This window comes from Vanacampus margaritifer, chromosome 2 (genome assembly GCF_051991255.1).
Source record: "Vanacampus margaritifer isolate UIUO_Vmar chromosome 2, RoL_Vmar_1.0, whole genome shotgun sequence".
NCBI lineage: Eukaryota > Metazoa > Chordata > Actinopteri > Syngnathiformes > Syngnathidae > Vanacampus > Vanacampus margaritifer.
Genome location: NC_135433.1, coordinates 37401815 through 37425709, shown reverse-complemented (window position 1 = coordinate 37425709; position 23895 = coordinate 37401815). Strand labels below are relative to the sequence as shown.

Below are 23895 nucleotides of genomic sequence, written 5' to 3'. Positions count from 1 at the left end.
AATCATAAAGGTTGCAGAATAGAGTACTGTAAACCCCTTAAGATTTACAGGTGTTAAAGTTACAGTAAATCTCCTTAAAGTAAATCTCCTTAAATGGACAGGTAAAAATATGACTCGTGAAAATCCATAAGAATTGCACAGGTACAGTAAAAGCTGAAAGAAATCCATAAGTTTATCATTATGTCACACTAAGATGACTAAGTCAAAATGTAAGTTGTGCTGGTTAAATGGAGAGTGATAAATCCTATTAAAGTTGCTCAAGTATCAAACAAATAACTGCAAATGCCATAAAATTTGCGTTTGTTTAATTAGGACTGTAAATCCCATAAAATTGTGCAGGTAAAACTAAGGCTAAAATAAGTTGTATTAAAGTTCCCCATGTCGCAATAAGCAAACTGCACAGGCTATATTAAGACTACCGTAAATCTTACCTTAGTGAACAAACGCCTCATAACTCACTTATGTGCGTGCGTGTGTGTGTGTGTGTGTGTGTGTGTGTGTGGGGGGGGGGGGGGGGTCATTTCCGTTGCGTCACTGGCCCAAAAGAACCGCCATGAACTGCACTGTACTCTGAACCGACTGATTTCTACTTGGCCAATCAGAAATCGGCTCTTCATGCCGACCAATCCTCACCTCGACTGTATGGCCAGGGGGCGGGGCCATGTTTGGTTCCGGAAAACAGCTCGAAGCGAGGTGGTGCCACTGTGGTGGAGATGAGGAATCATCTCGTCAGTTAGCTCGTTGCTGTCTTCTACTAGGTGTAATGGTCTTAGCCATCGACATCCGTGGCTCGCTCGGCTTGTTTTGTTATTGAGGCGCCACCACGATGACCCGCTGACCACCGAGGATGGACATGAGTGAACAATGACAGGGGAGAAAAAGAAGAAGAAGCGGCTGAACCGCAGCATTCTTCTGGCCAAGAAAATTATCATAAAAGATGGTGGAAGTGTGAGTTACATATTTATTTATTTCCGGAAATGGACGCCCCTTGCCAAAATTAAGTGTAGTTTGTTGTTGTTGTTTTGAATAACATCTGTGGTTATAACCGCGTTTGTATAAGTAGTTTTTTTTTTTAGGAGGGGGTTAATGTTAACCGTTAGCCCGGCGCTGAGGCGCCGCGGCTAATGGTTAGCTCGGGGGCCTAGCGATGTATGTTGGCCGTTGGTTTAACACGTCAACTCTGCTACCGTCGGGGCTTTCCCCACTTTCAAATTAAACAAACCTTCCGTGTACGCTAGCTGGAGGTACCCCCCACCCACGAAGCAAGCGCCCCCACTCCCGTAAATGTTTAGCTCGCCCAAATTTGCCCACCACCAATCCTACGATAAGCTAAGCTAGTTAGCTCAGCTGACGTCAAGTTGCGCGACACGTCGTGATCGACTTGTCTCTAACACTTGGATATTTTATGAAACTTCTAACCTGCCAATCACAAAACTATATATAATCGAAGAGACGTCGTACTTATCATGTCATCACGGAGCTCATTATCTTTAGCCATTAGCTTAGTAAGCACATCGGCTATCATAACGCGTATGCTATTTTCAGCTAAATGACCACGTAAGTTAAACGATAGTGTCCACATTAGTGCGTTAAACGTAGAAAGCAAGCTCATGTCATACAAAATGTCCTTCACATATTTAAAAGTGCAAAATATAAACGCATTTACAAGCAACAGTTAAAGATATTTAAGTCAAGTCATTTTTATTTAATAGCAAAGTAAATAAAGTAAAAATATATAAAACTCCTGATGGGTTTTACATGACCCTCAATTTAAAAAAAATTAAAGTACAAATTAATAAGAAAATTGCTGTTGTAACAGCCTAAACTAAATAGACAAATCAATTTAAATAAATACATCCACAAAATCTCATATCAATTTAATAACTTATTTTTTGTCTGAATTAGTCTTCCCTAGCTATAGTTAGATTTTTTATTTTTTGGGAGGGATTTCAAACTATACTACTCTTCCTGCATGTGAGAAAGGAGGGCCACAATCGCAAATGCATCAGTAAATATGGCAGTAACGGAGAATGCCTTCCTGTGTACCTGTTCTCACACCACTGTGCAACCTAGTGCATTGTGTGTACACTGCTCAACACTGTCTCTATCCACTGTGGCCCCTTGTAAAAAAATAAAATAAAATTCATTGGTGGTCTGCAACCCACACAAAATGGGTTCTGCGTACTTGAGAATCACTGGTTTAGAATGATCATATCTTCCTCAAGTCTTAAAATTGATGGTTATGTACAGTAATACACATACTGCCACATGGCCCACATCACTCCAAAAAAGTTTCATACGGAAATTACAAGATCAGTTGAGGGCCATTATGCTGTTACAAGTGTTGCCAGAAAGCATTTTGTGGCCAGGTAGACTGTAGGAACAGCAAGATGTTTGTTGACATGCTTGCTTATGTAATGTGTTGTTAAACACGCGCAAGACCGATCAACAGGCTTGTTAGCGCGACTGTTTTTATACAGTCAAGCAGTGGTTCCAACTGTATATCTGTGTACTCCAAATATTTTTAGGACATCAGCAATCTGAAGTAACATTAACTACCAAACAAACACACTTTTTTGTGATTTGTGTATATTAAACTTGTTCTCCTCATTTGGCAGTCTCGCACAGTCACTTGGAAAGCAGCTCTAAGCCAAATGATTTCATTGGCTGAGTTGTGCCACGTGGGAGGAGTTACAATGGACACAATTAGTCTCATGCATTACTGCTTCCTCCTCCTCACATTTAGTACTGCAATGGTCATGAAAGTTGTGCTACAGAAAATAAAACTACTGTTAAAACACCTAAATGCTGCATGGGTTAAAATACTACTACCATAAATCCTGTAAAACTTGTGCAGATTCAAATTACAATACCGTAAATCCTGTTGAAGTTGTGCATGTCAAAGTAGTACTAGTAGTAGGGTAAATTTAATAAAGGTTGCAATGGTTACGTTTAGACCTAAATTAGTTTCGTATGTATGTGTCTTTACATCTCAAAAGTTGTTTGGGTTAAATAAGACAACTGTAAATACTATCAACATTGCGCAGGTAATTGTAGACTATTGAAAATACCCTAAAAGTTGCAGAGGCAAAAGTAGGAATACCTTTTGTCCCATAAGATGCAGGCGTTTAAATATGAATTAGAAGATTGAAGTAAATTCCAGAAAAGTTAGCCAGTTAAAGTGAGACAAATGTACAATTCCCTGAAAGTTGTCTAAATTGTAATAAAATAACTGAAAATCGCAAAGAAGTTGCGCAGGTTAAAAAAGACAACTGTAAATCCGCCCCCAAAAAAAAAAATATATATATATATATATATATATATATTTATTTATTTATTTATTTATATATTATTTATATATATATATAAACATGCAGCGATTACAGTAAGAAGAACCCATAAAAGCTGTGTGGGTCAAAGTAAGACTAGATTACCATAAATCCTATAACAGTTGCTCAGGTTAAAAATACACCGCAACAAATGCTGTAGAGGTCGTGCCTGTTAAAATAAGTGTATCGTAAATCCCAGTAAAATCACACAGGCTAAACAAAAAATTGCAATCCCATAAAAAGTTGTGGAGGTTAAAATAAGACTGGCATAAATCTCATAAAAATTGTGTGGGTCTACATAAGACTTCTGTGAATACTATGAAACATGTGCAGGCTATTGGCAAACTAACATATACACTAAAAGTTGCAAAAGCATAATATTAAATCCCCAAAAGTTGCTCAGGTCACAAAAAAAACATTGTAAATCCCACAAAAGTTTCAGAGGATAAAATGTAAGACTGTACCGTAAATTCTATACAAATTTTGGGGCATAAGGTAAGATGAATGTAAAAGTTGCAAATGAAAAAATAAATCAAAACCACGTTACATTACATTTAGTGTTGTAAATATAATGCAGGATAGCTAAGGTAAAAATAATGCTACAAGAAATCCCATAAATTGTTCAGGTCCTAGTTCAACTTCCCTAAAACGTCCATAGAAGTTAACTTCGCACAGGTAGTAAATGCCAAAGTTTGGTCCAAATTTTGTGATAGCAAATTTGTGTTTGCACAGGAAAACACACTTGTAGTGTGCCTACTACAGCTGAAATGATGTGGCTCAGTTCCAGTGGGGCCCTCGCTTCCAATAATGCTCATTGTCCCGGCTGTTGAAGCCTCCATTATCACCCCGCACACTAGTGAATAGCAAAGCAGCCTATTATTATTTAATGTGGATGCTGCAACATCCATGGACAGGAGGCTGTCACACATTGTGTGCGTGGATGGGGGCGTTATTGTCACATTGGCGAATGGCGACATGCATACAAGCCGGTTGAATAGCTGCCAGTGTCTTAAACATGTTTTGTAAAGCCATTTTGTTTACAAAGGGTCGAACTGTTTTCAAAAAACTGTACAGGCAAGCTTTTATGTACATTTTAACATTCGAATTAGAAGTACAGACCAAATTCAAATTCACGTCTCTATATCCAGTCAAGTGTGCGTTGGTCATGTTTGTTTCTTGCTTCATCGCAACGTCTTGTTTCAGCCGGCTTGTTGCGGTGATAAGTCTTTCGATTCAAATTAGTGTTGTTCCGATACCAGTATCGGGAGAGGCCCCGATACAAGGGATACTCCTATTTTTCATTACCAATTCGATACGATACCTTGGGCTCGATCCGATCCATACTAAATTGTCTTTGCACTAGTCCCCCCAATAATATTCAATATATAAAAATAAAAACTCAAATGGTTTTAGATGTTCTTTAAAGTCTTGGAAATATTTGTTGAACATTTATTGGAGTATGATTTTCATTCAACATTTTCAATACATGTATTGAATGTATATTGAATGAATGTAATCATTACTTAAGTGACAGTACACTTTTATTTTCTTACATTCAAGCAGAGTTAGTGTTTCGAGTGTTTCGACATGTGCATAATGTGACCAAGGCTCGCCTGGTTCCAAGCGCTTTTGTTTACAAAATGAGTTTGATGTGGCCAAAGCTCCTGCGCCACTTGCTTCTGTCTACACAGTCTATTGATAGGCTACATGCTTTTTTGCTCTTCAGATGCCACCTTTATGTACAAAATTCAATTACAACAGGCATAATTAATTACATCATTCTTTGTCCATCCCGCCTCGGCAAACTCTGTCGCCGCTTCCCACACAGCCGTCCTTCAGCGGAGCCTGCCGGCTCTCCACTCGCGGAAGGTGCGAGGCAGGCCCCGATCGGGCGGCGGTGGACCCTCGTGAGAGAAAGAGCGGAGGTCCCCCCTTGGCCAGCGGTGAGACCAGCCAGTCCCTGCTCTCTCTCACGAAGGTCCCCCGACAGCTGTGAGCTGGTGGCAAGGAGGCGGCTTCGGCGAGCCGGTGACGCGGGGCCCGCCTCGCTGCCAAACGGCTTCCGCGAGCTGGCGACCCGGGGCCGCCTTCCTGCCAAATGGCTTCTGATGTTTCCCCAGTGCAATTTTGACAGACATTGGCCGCGCCAGCGTAGCAAAGGGGAAATATTTACCCCACCATTGCCCGTTTCACCTTGTCATTGGAGACGTGAACGTACGCGCGCCCTGAAGATAAGCCTCTGTGGATCGGGGTGTAGATCGTGACTATTTTGACAGATATCAGATCCATTTTTTCCCCCAGTATCTGGGCCGAAACCCGATCCACGAATCGGATCAGAGCATCTTTACCCAATATAGCATTAAAACAGTGGTATCGGCATCGGCAAGTACTAACAAGTAACATGCCGATACTATTATTTCCGAGTCCACTATATAGGACTTTGGATGCAGCATCTTGTGCCTTGCTCGTGCACGACATTCATTGATGTGTGACATGTTCACTCCATGTCGAGCCAAGATATCTTATTGGCCCTTGAATGCTTTGAACCAATGGTAGGGCCACTGTAAATGTCCAACTCTGAAGAGTAAAATATTCAATTTTAGATATATGTTGTTTTTTTTATTAACCATATGTCTAATTAATTATGGTTTAATAAAATTTAAAAAGGCACACTGATTGATTGATTTTTTATTAAAAGAAAGTGTCACATTTATTTATTTTAAAAGTTGGTTAATAAAATTCACAATTTTGGACATACAGTTCATTTAATATTCATTGTATTAAATATGTGGCTAATTAATGATAAATAATATGGTTAATTAATGATAATAAAATGAATCAAGCAAAATAAAAAAAACATGATTATTTAAACAATTTTATTGTATTTATATTTTTCCCTATAATGTATGTTCGTTAAATTGTATTGTACTTTATTTTTTTATATTGGTTTATGTCAATCCATAATTTACTGGTTTATTGTAAATCCAAAAATCAAAAATAATTAATTTTACATACACATTATAAAATGTATATTGAATCATTACTTAGTTAATTATGAATAATACAATTAAAAAAAATAAGCATTACTTTTTTGTTGAAATAAACTCAGATATTTTACTACACTGGATGTGTTAATTTATTTGCTTTAATAATGTGCCTTGGCACCTCCTGTCTTATTTAAAGATCAAAGTCGCCCTCAACGACCCCCGCCCCGAGCTAACCAATATGAAATATTACTAAAAGAATGTAAAATGACTCAATGTTTACTACATTTCCTTCTTTGCGTGCAGCCTCAGGGAATTGGCGAGCCCAGCGTCTACCACGCCGTGGTGGTCATCTTCCTGGAGTTTTTCGCCTGGGGTCTGCTCACTACGCCCATGCTCACGGTAAGACCCATCACTGACGTCACTGGAAATGGAAATATGGAGAAGGGCATCATGTATAAACACGATTATTATTATTATTTTAAAGACTCCATGAAAGTGACTTTATTTCTCATGATCACAAACAGTTGTTGACAGTTACTTGTAGCTTATTCCTTGCCAGGTATAAGAGAAGTCAGCAATGGAGCGAATGCAGTCAAACTAGATCTTCTGACGAGCATGGCAGAAGCTGTCACAAGTGACGACTGTTACTTTGATTTTATTCCATGTAATAGGAGGGGAAATTGTTATGCAAATGCATAATGCAGTACGTCAGGTCTTTGTAATAACATGGCAACTACTGTCACACTCGTACCCAACTTGAGCCGCCTCATGATTATCAACGCACAATTATTGACTCACTGTTACTATGTAGCATCCTGCTTAGTTAGGGGGCTTAGTTCCATTGTCCCGTTGAAGGTTTTTTTTGGCATTACATGGCAGCTGTTTGTTTGTTATCCTTGCTCCTCCCTTGGGGTTTTTGTGAGCCAATCAGAGATCAATTTCGCATCATTAGCCTCCTCTCCATGTGACTTCCAAGGGCAACGAGGGATTCTTAGCTTCCACTATTTCCAAGAACACAACCACATCCTGTTGCTAGCTCAAACTTGTTTTCATTTGTATTTATTTATTAGTTTGTTATTTTATTTGCTTTTGGTATTTATTTTAATGCCCCCCCCCCTCACAACTTCCTCTTAATATATCTATAATATCCACTGTTTTCTTATAACATTAGCCACACTAATCTTTAAACAAGGATGCCATGCTGCTTCAATTTTAATTGCCCTATCTTAGCTTAATTTGTCTAATGTACAGTAATTTATATATGTAAAGTATTTTACTTTTTTTTATTAAGTTATAACAAGGGATTAATCAGTATGTGTGACTTTTTTCATAATTTATAGCTACTCAACGCAGGAAATGTAATTTTGAATCCTTGCTGCCACAAAACTGCGCACTAACTTCGTCACATGCACAATACGTGCATGACGTCACTTTACATCTGCAGACAGAGGGCGGGAAATTCAAACCCGAATCCAGTCAATTAAAAGATGTTTGAGTCATAAATGGTCAAATAAAACAGCTATTGTTAAAGATATTTTTGGGCACATTTCTACGTTGAGCAGGTTTAATGTAATTAAACAACCAGGATTCACATACTTACTTAATTTCGTTAAATGTATTCGTTTTTTAATTTTTATTGTAATATATAGTGCCTTTTGTTTCATATTTATTGTAGTGTTAAAAACTTGAGAATTCATTTTTCTTTAGCTTATTATATTTTAATAAATTTTAATGTCTCGGAATAAATTAATTTCATTTATTTGATTCACTTTTATTAACGCATTAAGCAGTGGTTGTCATACTCATTTCCTTTTATTTAGTAACATTTATTCATATAATATTTCTTTATTTTAATGCATTGTCGTTATTTTCGTGTTTTTATATTTTGTATTTTTCATTTAATTGATTATTAAATTGGTTTTAATTCATGATACAACGTAAACTTTTATTTCTTGTAATTATTTGTATTATGTTGTCGTCTTTCTTTTTTTAATGCTTTTAACTCCTTGCACATCCACACACACCACAGGCCTTGAGTTTGACCAGACAATAATGCGACGGCGATAAAGCAAGCTATGTGCACACGTAACTACGTGTGGACTCTGAACTGTGCCACCATTGATTTGAACTCCACTTTCCCCTCCACCTTTTCTCTTTGCTTCCTTCCTTCTTACATATCGTTGTTGTCTTTGTGTTGCACGACGGTCTCCAAGTTGCTTTATATTGTGTTAACTCTTTATTGTTTTGTAGGTATTGCACCAGACATTCCCCCACCACACATTCCTGATGAATGGCCTCATCCATGGCGTCAAGGTAGGAAATGTGCACAAAATAGCTCATGTTTGTGTAGATTTCTTGAGGGAAGATGTAAATACTATGAAAATCATGACCATTGTAGCAAGCGCATGGATTATCACCATTTTGCTAAAAGGGATTTGCTAAAGTGGTCCAAGTCAAACATTAAGTACACTTGTGCAGTCTGACCGAAATACAAAAATATTACACACACAAAAAAAACACATCAATAAGCTAAAATAATAACTGGAAACACAAATACTTGAGAAGATATTGACAAAAAAAATACAGAAATATTTAATACGGTGGACCGCCTGCATACTTGTGGTTCACATACCGCGGAGTCACCTATTTTTTATTTTTTCAATATCTATATAGTCAATATTTTGTTTTACATGTTTTTTCTTTTTGTTTGGGGGATGCGTAAGGGGGGCTCACTTCTGTTTTTAGTGGAAAACACTTTAGTTTTAGTCTTGTTTTTACCAAGAATTTGGGGGTTATAAAAAAATACAAAATTATTAATTCAAAATTCCATATGTATTACAGTAGTTGGGAAAAATACACAAACATGAGACAAAATCAATAGCAAACGTATTTAACCCTGATAGATGGTAAATACTTTATTCATCTCGAATTTAGAGAAATTAAATATTTTTTTTAAACTCAAGCTCATTACACAATGTAATTTTTTATTTGTCATGTTGTACAAATCTTGCGCAAAAATAAATGTTTCCATCCTATGTCATCTCCATTATTGCATCTTTCCTCTTCCACAGGGCCTTCTGTCATTTCTCAGCGCTCCGCTCATCGGGGCCTTGTCGGACGTTTGGGGCCGCAAGTCCTTCCTGCTGCTCACGGTCTTCTTCACGTGCGCGCCCATCCCGCTGATGAAGATCAGCCCGTGGTGAGTGAATGAATGAGGATGTCGGGCGACGCGACATGTGTAATCTCGAACTGACCCAGCTTTGCCCTCCTCCTCCACCTCCAGGTGGTACTTTGCCGTCATCTCCATGTCAGGGGTCTTCGCAGTCACCTTCTCTGTCATCTTTGCGTACGTGGCCGACATCACGCAGGAGCACGAGAGGAGCACGGCGTACGGCTTGGTGAGGAAATTCAAGGAGATTACAACATGCAAAAATAATCCTCACTGTCAGAATGTTATTCATTTAACCGTATTTTTATTATTGTGTGTGTTGTACTGTAATTCTTGTTTAAATATTGCAAATTATTATTGTGTATTAATTTTGGTGACGAGTTATAGCATATGCGACGTTAAGCTTTTGTACATTTACAGTAGTGCACCCTAAATTTACATACCTGTACCCTAGGGGTATGTCAATTTATGAGCACAACTGTACGTTCAAGTGCAAATTCATGATAAAGAGAGTCATTCTGAGTGGAAGAAAACCTAAAGAGCTGTCTTGAAACCAAGGGACTAAACAAACAGGTTTCCACCACCACAGCAAAGATTTTGGCTGTCAAACAGCTCCCTCCATAACAACTTTTTTTTATTTATATTTTTTGACACACCCTCTTCCGCCTCAGGTTTCGGCCACGTTTGCGGCCAGCCTTGTCACCAGCCCGGCCATTGGCGCCTACCTGTCAGTGGCCTATGGCGACACCCTGGTGGTGATACTGGCCACGGCCATTGCGCTGCTGGACATCTGCTTCATCCTGGTGGCCGTGCCCGAGTCGCTTCCCGAGAAGATGAGGCCGGCATCTTGGGGCGCGCCCATCTCTTGGGAACAGGCCGATCCCTTTGCGGTGAGTCAGCCCCACCGGCTATGCCTGGAATTTTCAACACGTCAACAAACCAAAAAATTGCCGTACATGTTTTTAAAATAAATACATGACACCTTTGGGATGGCTAGACGTGCAATTTAACACTGTTAAACATTGATGACGTCACTGTAAATTGGGCAAGGAACCAGATTTAATTCGGGGATAACAATGGTGGCCACACACCTCAAATTGCACACACACCCTTGATATATGATAGTTTTTAATTAGTATAAGACCAACAAAAATTACCTTTAATTTTTTTCATGGGCCAATTATTTATGAACAACAGCAAAAAACTTGTTGGGTACAATAAGTTTTGTCAACGTTGCACGAATCAATACATAATATGAGGTGCGATAGGATTCAAGAACTACATTTTCAGGTGGGACGGTTAAATATGAACCCAAAAATGAACGTATGTAATGACTTAAAAAATGAATGTCATCTTGTTACATGGACCAATTTCTTTAAAATAAATTAGCACCCAAAAAATAATAATTTTACAGTACATGGGACAATTGTATTTAAAAATAGTAAAAGCTTGAGCTTTCAAACGATAATTTTTTTTTTATCACAACTTAGAATTTTGATTAATCACGATTAATTGCTTAATTAAAAAGTAAGGATTCACTGAAATGAAATTCTTGGGCCAAAACCAAAAAACGAAAATAAAAAATGCTTGACCGAAAACCGAAACGCTGAGAGAGAAAAATTAGGCCATTTTTTTATTATCATTGCATTCATTCTAATTAATTACAATTAGAATATTCATATAAAATATTTAGGCCTATTTAGCCAAGGCATTTTAACAAAACACAATATAAATTGAAATACGTCCACACCACAGACATCAGAGACATGTTGGTGAATTGTACTGTACATTAAACAGCAAACGCGGGGTGAGCAACTGAGCATTTTCTGGCGGTGCAATTGCACTTTGTAGTCAATGTACAGTACTTTACACCGGCAGGCACGGATGCGTGCGGTGCGGATGACGCATTGGTAGGCTATTATATTATTATAAATCGGCCCATATTCACCAACGTTTAAAAAGAAATACATTTCTTCGCACCAGCCAATTGGCTTTGGGAATGGACTGCAAAGTCACACACGGCGTCCTGTACAGATCTGTATTCACCCCGAGATAGTGGTAAGTGTTTACTTAGTGCTAACATTAGCTAAAGTATTTAGCACAGCCACCAGAATGCAAGTGAAAAAGTGGAAGTGCTCGAGGGGCTCTCATCAAAGAAAAAAAAGGAAGGCGCTGCAGGAGAAAGAGTGGCTCACCTGTAGTGCAGTACTCAGCAGTGCTCTCTTTTTCGACATAGTTTACCAAGTGACCCTCTCCTGTGCACAATGAAGCTGCCGGTACTCATAAAACGCCAGAAAGGCGGACACTCACTCCTGTGTTTGGTGTTTAATTCAAACAGCGTTTTTTTTTTCCTTTTCTTTTTTTTGCTTGCGTCACCACAACATCCTCTTTCGGCCATATTCTTTTGGCTTGAATTTTATTTCGGCTGAATGTCGAAAATGCAAATTTTTGCCTTTTTTGGTGGCCAAATATTCGGTGCATCACTATTAAAAAGGCTTTTTTATCATCTTTTTTGCCTGCCAAATTTAAAGAGCAACTGTTGTGTTAATATTTTCGACATTTAATGTTATGAGGACGTCTTCAAAGAATTGTATCCACTGCACACACTCATCCTCATCTTTTTCTAACCAATTAATTATGTGCATAATTTAACATAGAATTATTATTTTTTAATTATGCAAGTAATTAACTGATTAGAAAAAGAGGAGGATGAGTGTGTGCAGTGGATCAAAATGTTGAGGACGTCCTCATAACATTAAATGTCAAAAGAATTAACACATAACCAGTGCTCTTCAAATTTGGAGTGGAAAATTTTTGAATAATAAGCCTTTTTTTTACTAAGCGATTAATCGTGATTAATCAAAATTCTAAGATGTGATTAGTCTGATTTAAAAAAATATATATTGTTTGACAGCTCTATTTTTTATACAAGGAATTAAAATTATGTCCAGGCTATATAGGGTGTTTTCATTTATTTTTGTCAATATTTGTCACACAAATGCCTCACTCCATAATGACATCATATAATAATAATAATAATAATTATTATTATTATTCATTACATTTGGAGTGGTGATGTATGTTCTATAATGCAAGTAGTTATGTTTATTGCTCAAACACAACCTGTGCTACCTTTAACGTAACCATCCACTTGTCAGATAAAGGATCATCTGCGCTCAAAATGAATAGTGTGATTAATCTGCATTAATACATGATTAAAGTGTTAATTGTTTTAGATTCATTAATTAGGTAACACTTTAACTTTGGCAGCCCTAGTAAAAACACAATATTCAGTCTTATTCTTGTGTAATACATTTTCATTGAAAGAAAAATTAATTTCAACAATAAAAAATAAAAAAAACACATGCCAAACAGCACAATTTATAATAGATAAATAACACAAAAAATCTACAAATGTCACATGGGCTATTTTTTAAAGAATTTGTGAATGTAATCTTGCATAAATCAATTTTATTTAAAAAAAATTTAAAAGTGTTAAATGGCCCGGTTTATTGAAAAAATATTAATTCAGCAAATGTTATATGGGCAAATTTCTTTCTTTCTTTTTTTCAAAATATAATAACAAAAATGTCAAATGTTACATTGCCGTATTTTATTTTAAATATATATTTTTTGTTGATCAGAAAATGTGACTTGCGACCAACCTGCAATGTGACTTGCGACCAACCTGCAATGTGACTTTTTTGAAACGTACAGACGCAAAAAAATTGGACTGTTAAACAGGTCTTTTTTTTCTAGAAATATTAACTACAAGTATAATAGACAGATTTATTTAGAAATAAGAAAATCATTTTTAATAACAGTAATCTTATGTGTGGTTAAAAGACTAATCACTTATGAGAGCATTGATGAATTATTTTTGATGGTAAGAGTCCCAAATGTTGGCCAGCAATAAAGTGCTAGCTAGTAAGTAGGCATGCATGATCAGGCGCTGTCTTGATTGTTGATGTTATCGCTTTGCAGTCTCTGCGCAAAGTGGGCCAAGACTCAACGGTGCTGCTCATCTGCATCACAGTGTTTCTCTCCTACCTCCCCGAGGCGGGCCAGTACTCGAGCTTCTTCCTCTATCTCAGACAGGTAACGAGCCGACGACACCCAATTGACATCATCTTTGGGTGGGGACTCTTGAGTGTCACTTGTGAATGCAATCCGATTGTTATAACTGGCTTTTTTTAAATAATAATATTTGTTTGAGGTCACACTTTTGGCGTCATGGAACCTCCATTTACTGTGCAGGCAATGTTTCAAGACACGTTTTAACATTCTTTTGGTTATACATACATCATATTCATTAATCATATAATTAATTAATTAAAATTATTGATTAATCGTGATTTAACTATTGAAGTCATGCGATTAATTACAATTAAAAAATGTAATCGCCTGACGCCCCTAATTTTAAATAATTTTTTCTTTTTTTTCCCCCAAAAATATTATTAAAAAAATGTCTAGGTTTTCACATTCTTGTAAACAAAAGTGGAAAAAAATGTTACACTAATAGAAATAGTTCAAATTAATTTTTGACGTTTATAGGCGTCAATGGCAGTGAATGAGTTAATTTAAGCCGCAGCTGCCTATTTCGTTGACTGGAGGTTCCACCGTGCTCCTACAAGTCAGTTAGTTTATTTAAATTGCGTCTGTTAAACTGGTTGATCCGGTCGAAGATGCGTGCATGCGCTCACAAATGCCAGCCGTCACCCCCCAACCTCCCCCCACCCCAATGATTGTCTTTTGTTGTTTATCGAGTGCTTTGTGTGTCCTTTTAAGTGTGACAAATGATAATGTTTGTGGCCTAACTGTACAAAGAGGCATAGTTGAAGCTACTGTTGTTATTGATGATGATGAAGTCAACAAAGCACCTTGACACAGCGCCTTTGAACCTCTTCTATCCAAACACTCAACAGGTCATCCGCTTCTCGTCGGAGACGGTTGCTGCCTTCATCGCCGTAGTGGGGATCCTCTCCATATTAGCTCAGGTGCTGCCCGTAATCTGTGTCGTTGTTGTTTTTAATGTGAGTGAAGTCAGAGGTGTGCTCATGCCTTTTCTGTATGTGTGTGTGGAATCTAGACGCTAGTGCTGGGCATCCTGATGCGATCCATCGGGAACAAAAATACCATCCTGCTGGGCCTCGGATTCCAGATCCTCCAGCTGGCCTGGTACGGCTTCGGCTCGCAGCCCTGGTCAGTAAACGTCAACAGCACACCCTGCTGTTTTTTTCTGGTTTTCAAAGCTATTAGTGGGGCTAGGAACCAATATGTGCCAAGATAGTGGCAAACAGCACACCACCAAACAAAAACGGTAGAGAAGCTGTAATAGAACAGGCCGTAATCTTTATGTCAGGGAGTGAAGCAGGATCAGAGACTAGTTGCATACTAGGTCTGATTTAACCAAATGTGAGCGCATACGTTTAAGTCTAGAGTTGAGATAATACTTTTCTACCAAGGCAGCTTTGTACTGTACTTAACCACTAGGGGTGGGTGATATGGCCTAAAAATGATATCATGATATTTCAAAGAAATTTGCTGTGATGATATTTTTTAATATGCTGGTAATAATTACTGGACAATAGATTTGTGATCGGTGCTTCGGAATAATAGCACTTTTACTGCAGGACAATATTTAAGCCATCTTTTTTTTTTGTTGCCACAATTGAAATGTAAACAAAGTGCAAATATAGCAACTGTAATGGAATGAAATGGAAATAATGGAAATAGTTTTTACCCTGTGAGGTCTAATTGTAACACAACTGCTTGATGAAATAGCGAAGCACTGATAGTAGAGGCAGACACAAAGGTTCCAGTTACACTTTGTGCCAGAGGTGGAAGTCGTGAGTAAAAAATCCAATAAAATAAATTAAAAGTGACAAACTGCACAAAGATCCTTAAAAAAAAAGTGTTTATTGCAATGATCTGTTCGTAGACGTATTGTTCATACACGGATGTCAAAGTGATAACTGCTGAAAACAGCAACACTTACACAGATGTCTCTCAATTGTAGCCTTACCAGCATTGTTCCTGTACTGGACGTAAAACTATTTACTGTTGTAAACAAAAACAGCAGCACCTACCAAAAAGTCTCTCAGTTGAATTAGTGTGGAGTTTTAAAGCATTAGAGAATCTGGTGTCGTGCGGCAATAGCACCTTTTTTAAAAAAAAATAATAATAATAATAATTCTCTTTAGCTTAAACCCTCTTAGAGAATAGAATAGAAATATAGACTGTTAGTGTAGTTAAAAAAAAAAAAGTAAGTTAAAGTTAATTTTAAGTATCCAACCTATAGAAACCCCCCACCCCCATCTGCAGTTGAGAAAATAATTATGGTAGATATGTGTGCAATTATAATTTTTGCAACAAAATGTTTATTTCCTAGTCTTTCTTGAAGTGGCAGTTTGCCATTGTTGTTGTACTTACTTATTCCGCCACCAGGGGGAGTCATTGTCTAAATCAGCAGATGCAGTTCTTTCATATACCCTGGCCTAGACCGGTCCATTTTTCTACCAGAGGGCATTTCAGGTTTTCATGTTGAATTTATCTTTATAGGTGCTGCTTTTTTTGGTTAGCAACAAAGTTCAAGTGGGATGTGCAGTTAACAATAGCTGTATGAATGGACATAGTTGTGATTTTGCAGGCAGTATCCAATAAAGTGTCTAGTTAGCTGATGACATAGTGTAATCCTCCTATGCTTCAGGATGATCTGGGCCGCTGGTGCCGTCGCAGCCATGTCCAGCATCACATTCCCCGCCATCAGCGCCATTGTGTCCCGGAATGCCGACCCGGACCAACAAGGTGAGGCGTAAGTCATTATTCGCAAGGATGCAGAGAGCGCTGACCCGCTGTCCTCCTGTTTCCGTATTCGTCCCTCAGGCGTGGTCCAGGGCATGATCACGGGGATCCGGGGTCTGTGCAACGGTCTGGGTCCTGCGCTCTACGGCTTCGTCTTCTACCTTTTCCACGTGGAGCTGACCGACACGGACGCCTCGGAGAAAGGCGGCAAACCCAATATGGCCAACCCCACGGATGAGGTGAGCACTAGCAGGAAAGACAAATAAAATAACACACTTTGAAGGACCCAGTGAAATGGCTGAAACGCGGCTTTGTCTTTTCTGTTCTCTGCCCACACGCAAAAATGGAAGTTTTAATGCCGTCCAACTTTTTTGTATACGTGGTTCAAATTTGATAGCAATCAGGCAAAATCTCTTGTGGTGCAAGTTCATCCATGAAAGACCCCAGGAAATTTCCAAAAGAACCCAAATTTTAATATTTCAAACCGGAATGGTAGACATTCTTGACTTTTCCTGATTTACCCATTTTAGACAAGTTTACCAAAATGGTAACTGCCTTAGGAGGCTGAATTTTCCAAATATACAGATGTATGCTACCTAACAAATTTTCACAAAAAAAGACCCTAAAATTCCTGTTTCAAATGAAAATGGCAGACTTCTTGTGTTATTTAATGTGGGTCTCTTCTTATACCATAATATACATGCCTACCAAATTTTGCTGCATGAAACTACATTCTAAAAAGAGAATTGTTGACCAACCTAATTGAATTGTTTCAAGTTGGTACAGGGTTTTTAAAAAACACCCATATTTTCATCCTGAATTTAAAATGTATTTTACCCAAGTCTTCAATTCTTATATCGGCTCTGTTCACTCCGAGAATTAAAAAAAAATTGCCTGTTCCATTGTTGTTTCTACTGTCTGCATGCTGAAAAACGTCCACACTAAAAGCAAAGTGAGGCATTTGAGAGGGTGCGTTTGTATTGTAGTCAATGTAGTTTGGGCAGGCGGGTAGTTTGTAGCGGTTAGCATAGCATCTAGCTTGTTGCGTTCGGATCGCGGCAGCTAAAAGCCTTCGATGGCGGCAAATAGTCTTAAATTGGGTGGGGGCCGCTGTCTGTGCCTGTAGCGGACATTGAGTTTGATGATCTGGTAGCATTCTCAGCAGTTAGTCTTGTATTTGTCTTTATTCACTTCGTTAGCACATGACGCTCGTCGCTATCCCTTGACTTTGCGGCTCTCTTCTTCCGCTGTCTATGAAGTACGTCATTATGCGAGTGCGACCCAGTGTGCCATCAGGTGTTCAGACAGACGCACTGCAGTTTGTGTGGAGAACGGTTACATGGACTATATGCCACTGAGGAGGCGGGACTTCCGGGTTTTCACCCATCAACTTTGTTTCCGCTTCCGGTTTGCGACGTGTGGGTCGCGTCCCAGTACTTGCGCTTCTGCCTTTGTGCCCCCCGGCTCCGCGCTCCTGTCGACGGGTGCGAGGCTGTGAGTGTGTAGTGTCTGTCTCAGTGTCCGAAGCATTTCAGATAGCCGAGACGCCCTCCCGCCGATGAGCGGGAGCGTGCGGTTTGGTGGCGTGGGGGTGCGAGTGTTGGGACGCGGCCAGCAGTGGCCGGAAACGGCGCTGATGTGTAAAACCCGGAAGTTGGAAGTCCGTGGCATCTACCTTATGGGAGCTACTCTGGCACACTGTTGTATTGAATTTAATTATTTGCACTTGCCTTGAAAAAAACTTGTACAACCACACATTTTGAACGTGACTTTTATGGCCACTAGATATTTTACTTTTATTTTATCTATGTATTTAGGATTCAATCATGATTGAATTAAGTTAATCCAACTTAACATATTAATTTTGGATGAACTTAATTCAATTGTGTGCTACCACTTGAAGCAATTCAATTAAGTTGGTCAACAATTCTTTTTAGAGTGTAGTTCCAGTGGCTAAATATTACACACAGAAAAATCATAATGTCTGTTCTAAATCAAAATGGCGGACTCTCTGTGTGTTTTGGGGCATTGGCTCTAAAGACTTTTTTGTGGGTCTACTCATGATGAAGTAGCAAAGTGAAACTAGCTTCTGGGGATAAATGATCTCAATAGTCCTAAATACAAATAACCTACAAAATGGTCGCTACTTATCAAAATGGCTGACATCCTGTGTCTTTTCGCGCATGGGTTCTTGAGAACTTTTGGGTTGGGCTACTCATACTCATCGACACGCCAACCAAACATTGTCATTTGTATGCATGGTACCGGCTTGCTAACAAGCTTCAAGGCCACCACACCGCCACCTAGTGCACTGGAGGTATACATGCAATTAGTCAGCGACCCGATGGCTCACCTTCCTGTTCCTGTTCCTGTGGTCTCCTCCCCCAAACCTTCCTTCCTTCCTTCCAGAGCGCCATCATTCCGGGCCCTCCCTTCCTATTCGGCGCCTGCTCAGTGCTGCTCTCCCTGCTGGTGGCACTGTTTATCCCCGAGCACACGGGGCCCGGAGCCCGCCCCGGCGCCTACAAGAAGCACAGCAACGGGGCTCAAAGCCACTCGCACAGCCCGCAGGGCAGCGGGGCCGAGGGGAAAGAACCTCTGCTGGACGACAGCAGCGTATAACCTCGGACCACTTTTGGAACTCGTGAGTGCGAGAGCGGCGCTGGGGTTCCAATCGGTTCCTAACTTGTCACATGCTGCCAGTCAGGAGGGGAATACCTAGCGAGGACCCGGAAAGCAGACCACTGTAGAGACCACTCGGATCAGCTCGAAGATTTCATCTTTATCGTCTTCGTCTTCACTGTTTAGTAGGGTTGCAAACGGGGTTCCATGGGAATTTACGATGGGCAATTTTGGAAATAGGCATCAATCTCATTTTTCAATTTAATAATAATGACTCTGATTTATTTGATTTTGTACAACAATCAAGTTTTTTTTTGGGGGGGGGGGGGGACAAAAACCCTAACATTGAGTTAAATATTCTTCACCAAATCCATTTAGAAAATCAAATTAAATACACCCCTGCTTGTTTTAGTTGGGATTATTATTCTGAAATATAATTTCCTCAATTATATTTGTTTCCTAATAAGAGCCAACCTTCAGTTATGTTCATAAATTCCCTTTCATTCCCATGGATTGTTTCCAACTTTGGAAATGTCCAGAATTTTGCAACCCTACACTTGCTGTTTGTTCTCTTTACACACACACACACACACACTGTACACTTGGTTGTTTCCCCCCACGGTTTAATTTAACAAATGTTGCCTTCAAGTGACTTAAGATAAATATCTAGAATAAGTACAGATGTATATGGATATTACGTAACCTGTATGACGACCGCGGTCTGACAAGGCGCTGTAATCGGATTTATTGCTCCCATTGGAGCCCCCAAAAAACTTGGTCATTTATTCCCCCCACACACACACAAATTTTTGCCTTGTCGAACCCGCCCCCACTTCCGGTCTTGTCATTTTTTGCATCACTTCTTGCCCCCTCCCCACTTTCTGTTTCCGTTTCACGTTTCCTGACACGTTTGTGCTTTCTCCAACTTCCTACCTGCTGTCTAAAAATTCTAACTTTATTTCCCATCCAGTCTTTATTTTTTTATTTTAACCCTTTTTCCTGTTGTTGTCCCCCCCCCCCCCCTTCTGCTCTTCTTCCTTGTGCCCCCCCCCCCCCACACACACACCTTCCATTTCAATTTTCAACGTCTCCATCACCGGTTCTCTTTTTAACATGTCAAGATTGACAACACAAGGGCACGACGTGTTGCCATATACAGTCCTGTCCTTAAACGCCCCCCCAAAATGGAACCCCCCCCGGCCTGCTTTGGGGTTGCGAATCCTCGTTCTGGAGGAAGAGTTGAGCGTGATCTTCCTCCAGATGTGTTCGAATGTTGATTTGACAAAATTGACACGATCAACAATGGCTTCCTAGATGTCAGCGTTTCCTCTTCACCGCTACTAACCTCTATTGTTTTTGTGTCATTGTAAACCTTTCAAGTGCATTTCAAGTCACTCGCCAACCGTGTTTAACATTTGTGCCAATGTTTTGCTTTGCTTTGCGTTTCTGTTTTTGTTTTTTGCTGCCGGTTGAAGACGTAATGTTTTTTATCTATATAAATATGTATAGCCTTTTAAAACATTTTGTTTTTTTAGGAATGGTATAAAAATGGGACGTCCATCTCCTTTCACGCGACAAGCATTTCACTTTGGTTAGTGACATTTTTGTTTCAAATACACTTTTTCTTCGTCATGGAACGTTTCAAAACCAACTGTGCAGCAGGTTTGGATAACACGCCGTGTGTGGGCCGTATTACAGCCCCCAGCCAGTGTTTCATGCAGACCACTTTTTTTTTTTTTTTTTAATGTTATATCCAAGAAGGGGATGTTATATGCCAATATATATATTTTTTAATTTATCATACTGGACCAAAATGTACATTTGAAGCTACATAGTGTAAACTGTTCAGTCTAAGCGGACTGTAAAAAAAAAAAAAGCTATGACAGATTTTGGAAGCCCCCATCTACCGTTTTTTTTTGTTTTGTTTTTTTGGTATGGGTGGCTCTGGTTGCACATTTGAACATAGTACAACGAAACAGGAAGTGAAACCACCCGCCCTCCCTCTCTTTCTCTGTGTGCCTAAAGTTAGCCAAGAAAAAGTAATGGCGACATTTAAGTCGAGGTGGTTACAATGTAAATATGGGAAACTAATGAAGCTATTTATTAAAGGTTTATTGTACAATTCAAGTGCTTCCATTTGTTTCTGTGCGATGGTCAGAGGACTCATGCGTTTGCGGAACACATTTTTTGATTGTTTCTGTCCTTTTTCAAAAAAAAAAAGAATTCAAACAATAAATGATTTCTTCTGTCATCTTTTTTCTTTAAAAAAAATTAAAACAATAAATTAGCAAGCAGCCAATTGTTTTAGGCAATTAAAATGATAATTTATTTATTTATTATAAATGAATATTTACATCCAAAAAGAAACAATAGAATATGCACATAAAGGATGACATTTGTGTGTAAAATATTACCTTAAAAATTAGATTTTTAATTATGTCACTGAAGAGAATTTTATTATGTAACCTTTAAAATACAAAAGAAAGCTTTTGGTATACTGTAGGCTACATGTATAAGCATGTGCAATTTCAAATAAATAAAGATTTGAATTTATTGAAACTATCAGAAGTATTTTTATTTCTGTATACAGGGCAACACAAAAAACGGGAACTTTTTAACAATTTAATAAAACCAAGAGTGATGGAAGACAAATATTGTATTCATAGGAATTGATAACTTAAAATGTGCCGTTTGAGAAACTATGTTTTTCTTTATTTATTTATTTTTAAACGTCCTGTAGATGGTGTCCTCCGTACAATGCATTCTCGAAATCTGCTGTTGAAATTCCTCAAAATCTCAGATGGGATTCCATCTTTCTTTTTTTTCTTAAATGGCATGTTTTAAGGTTTTAATTTCTTAGAACTAAAAAAAAAAAATTCCATCACTTTTGATTTTTTGGTGATTGTTAAAAAGTTCTCATTTTTTGTGTCACCCTGTGTATATTATGGATCATGCATAAGTACAATTACTCAATATTTATAATATTTTCCCAACCATTATCTGAATTGCTTTTCCTCACAAGGGTCATATCTAAGTAGATTTTTTTTATTTAACACAAAACATTAGAAAAAAATATATTATCTACTTTACACAGATTTTGTGTACTGTACAGTATTTCTAAAATCAAAGAAAATATAGAAATAAATGTTTGGTTTGTTTTAAATGACGCATGTTTTTTTTACTGCACAAATACGTTTGTTTTGTATTCAGAACAAACTTAAATTGAAACCTGTCAGAAAATATATTTAAAAATAAACAAATTTAAACAGATAATGGATGGATTTAGACATTTTTTAATATATATATTTAGCTTAAAAGAAAACAAGAACAATTCTATTCTTGTCTTATGGGCACATGAGGCAGTGCCCAACCAGATCCAGCAGGTGGTGCTATGTAAGGAGGTCGTGCCCTGTGCCCCAAGTCGTCATGGAAGCGACTGATTTATTTTTTTATTTTTTTGTCTGTCTAAAATCTGCCTAGCAGCAAGTGACTACGTAAAATGTAGTATACTTGTTTGTAAACTTAAGCCTATCCGATGTGTTCTATTGAGTAACCAGTGCTGCTGTGTGTCGCTGTAACGTGCTGACGCGAGAAAAGTGTGTGAGAGGAGCAGCAGCTGTGTTGAAGGTGTTAACCTGCGAGATAATCCGGGTAATATTCATACTAAGACCCTTTAGCGTTAAGCCATGACCGAGCTTCAACCCATCAGTTTGCCATTTAAAACAATTCTTGTTCTTGTCGCTGGGCAGGGTTCACCCCCCCCCCCAAAAGGCCTCTCAAATAGGTGCCTCCTCCAAATTAACACCTGCTATTCTGCAGTTCAGATACTATTTGAGGAAAGGCTTCCTCTCAAATAGACAATAGGCAAATAGACGCCTCTTCAAAAAATCCTGCCTGGTACTCTTTATTTGAGGACCTTTTATTTCTTCATGGTCCTTTTATTTGTATCATTTATATCATTTAATTTGGTCAAATGGGATGAACCACTATTTGAGGAAATAATGTAAGTTTGCATTACCTCTCAAATAAATGCCTCCTCCAAATACATTTCTGGTACTCTGCAGCTGACTTTGAGACACTATTTGAGGAAATATGTTGTTTTTACTAATTAAGGCCTCTCAGCAAACACCTCTGTAGTTTATTGAGCCACTATTTGAAGAAATGTTCATTTCTTTTAAATAAAGGCCTCCCCTCAAATATGGCGGTGGCCTTCTACAGTCATAGATACCTCGATCTTACTGAGTTTGAGCTGCTATTTGAGGAAATAAGGTTGTTTTTTTTTCTCTGGTGGTGATTCCTCCAAATAAATGCCTGGACTCTGCAGTTGATTTTAAATCAATATCTGAGGAAGTTTTTTTTAACACTTTAAGGTCTCTCAAATAGACATCACTGTAGTGGAATTTGAACTACAAGCCATGTAAGAGTCTTTTCTCAAATAAATGTGTCTTCATTTGAGTTTGAGCCACTATTTAAGGATTTTTTAAATGTATTCATTTTACTAATAAAGGCCTCCTCTCAAATAAACAAAGTGATTTTGAGCTGCACTTTTTGAGCACAAATCCTTCATTTTAACACACGTAACCGAACTGCATAGTGTCATTATGCTAGATTTCTTGGAATGAGGCGCGTAGTGCCTCACACATTTCAATGTACTTTGGCGGTCGCATCACTTGACGGTTCAAAGGAGGCGGGGGTCATGTATTGTGATGCAGACTTGCTGTCATAGCACATTTACCGCACAGGCCTCAATTAGGCCGCTGCCGTCCCACGGCGTCTAAAAATGCGTGCCTCACCCAAAGCATCCATCACGCGCCTTGTATTTTTCCAACGGGTGTCCAGTGGCAGCAGGAAGGAATCTTGGCCTCGCGAAGCGGGAATGGGAAGCGGGGGCCTTTCATGGCGTCGAGGAAGAGCCCCGGGATGAATCACGCGTGAACCTTATTGTTCTGCAATCGGCCGGGAGAATGCAGAGCTGACGTTCCCA

At 38.8% G+C, this 23895-nt stretch overlaps 1 protein-coding gene across 1 annotated transcript; it reads left to right on the top strand.

The window, feature by feature from the left end:
* Positions 1–687: 687 nt before the first annotated feature.
* On the top strand, positions 688–21038 carry slc71a1-2 (solute carrier family 71 member 1-2). The gene is made up of 12 exons (XM_077558622.1): positions 688–948; positions 6620–6715; positions 8567–8629; positions 9388–9515; positions 9600–9714; positions 10157–10375; positions 13470–13583; positions 14411–14482; positions 14575–14687; positions 16195–16292; positions 16371–16528; positions 18699–21038. Exons 1-12 carry the CDS (start codon positions 865–867, stop codon positions 18909–18911), a joined length of 1473 nt encoding a protein of 490 aa, XP_077414748.1. The 5' UTR covers positions 688–864; the 3' UTR covers positions 18912–21038.
* The last annotated feature ends 2857 nt before the right edge of the window (positions 21039–23895 follow it).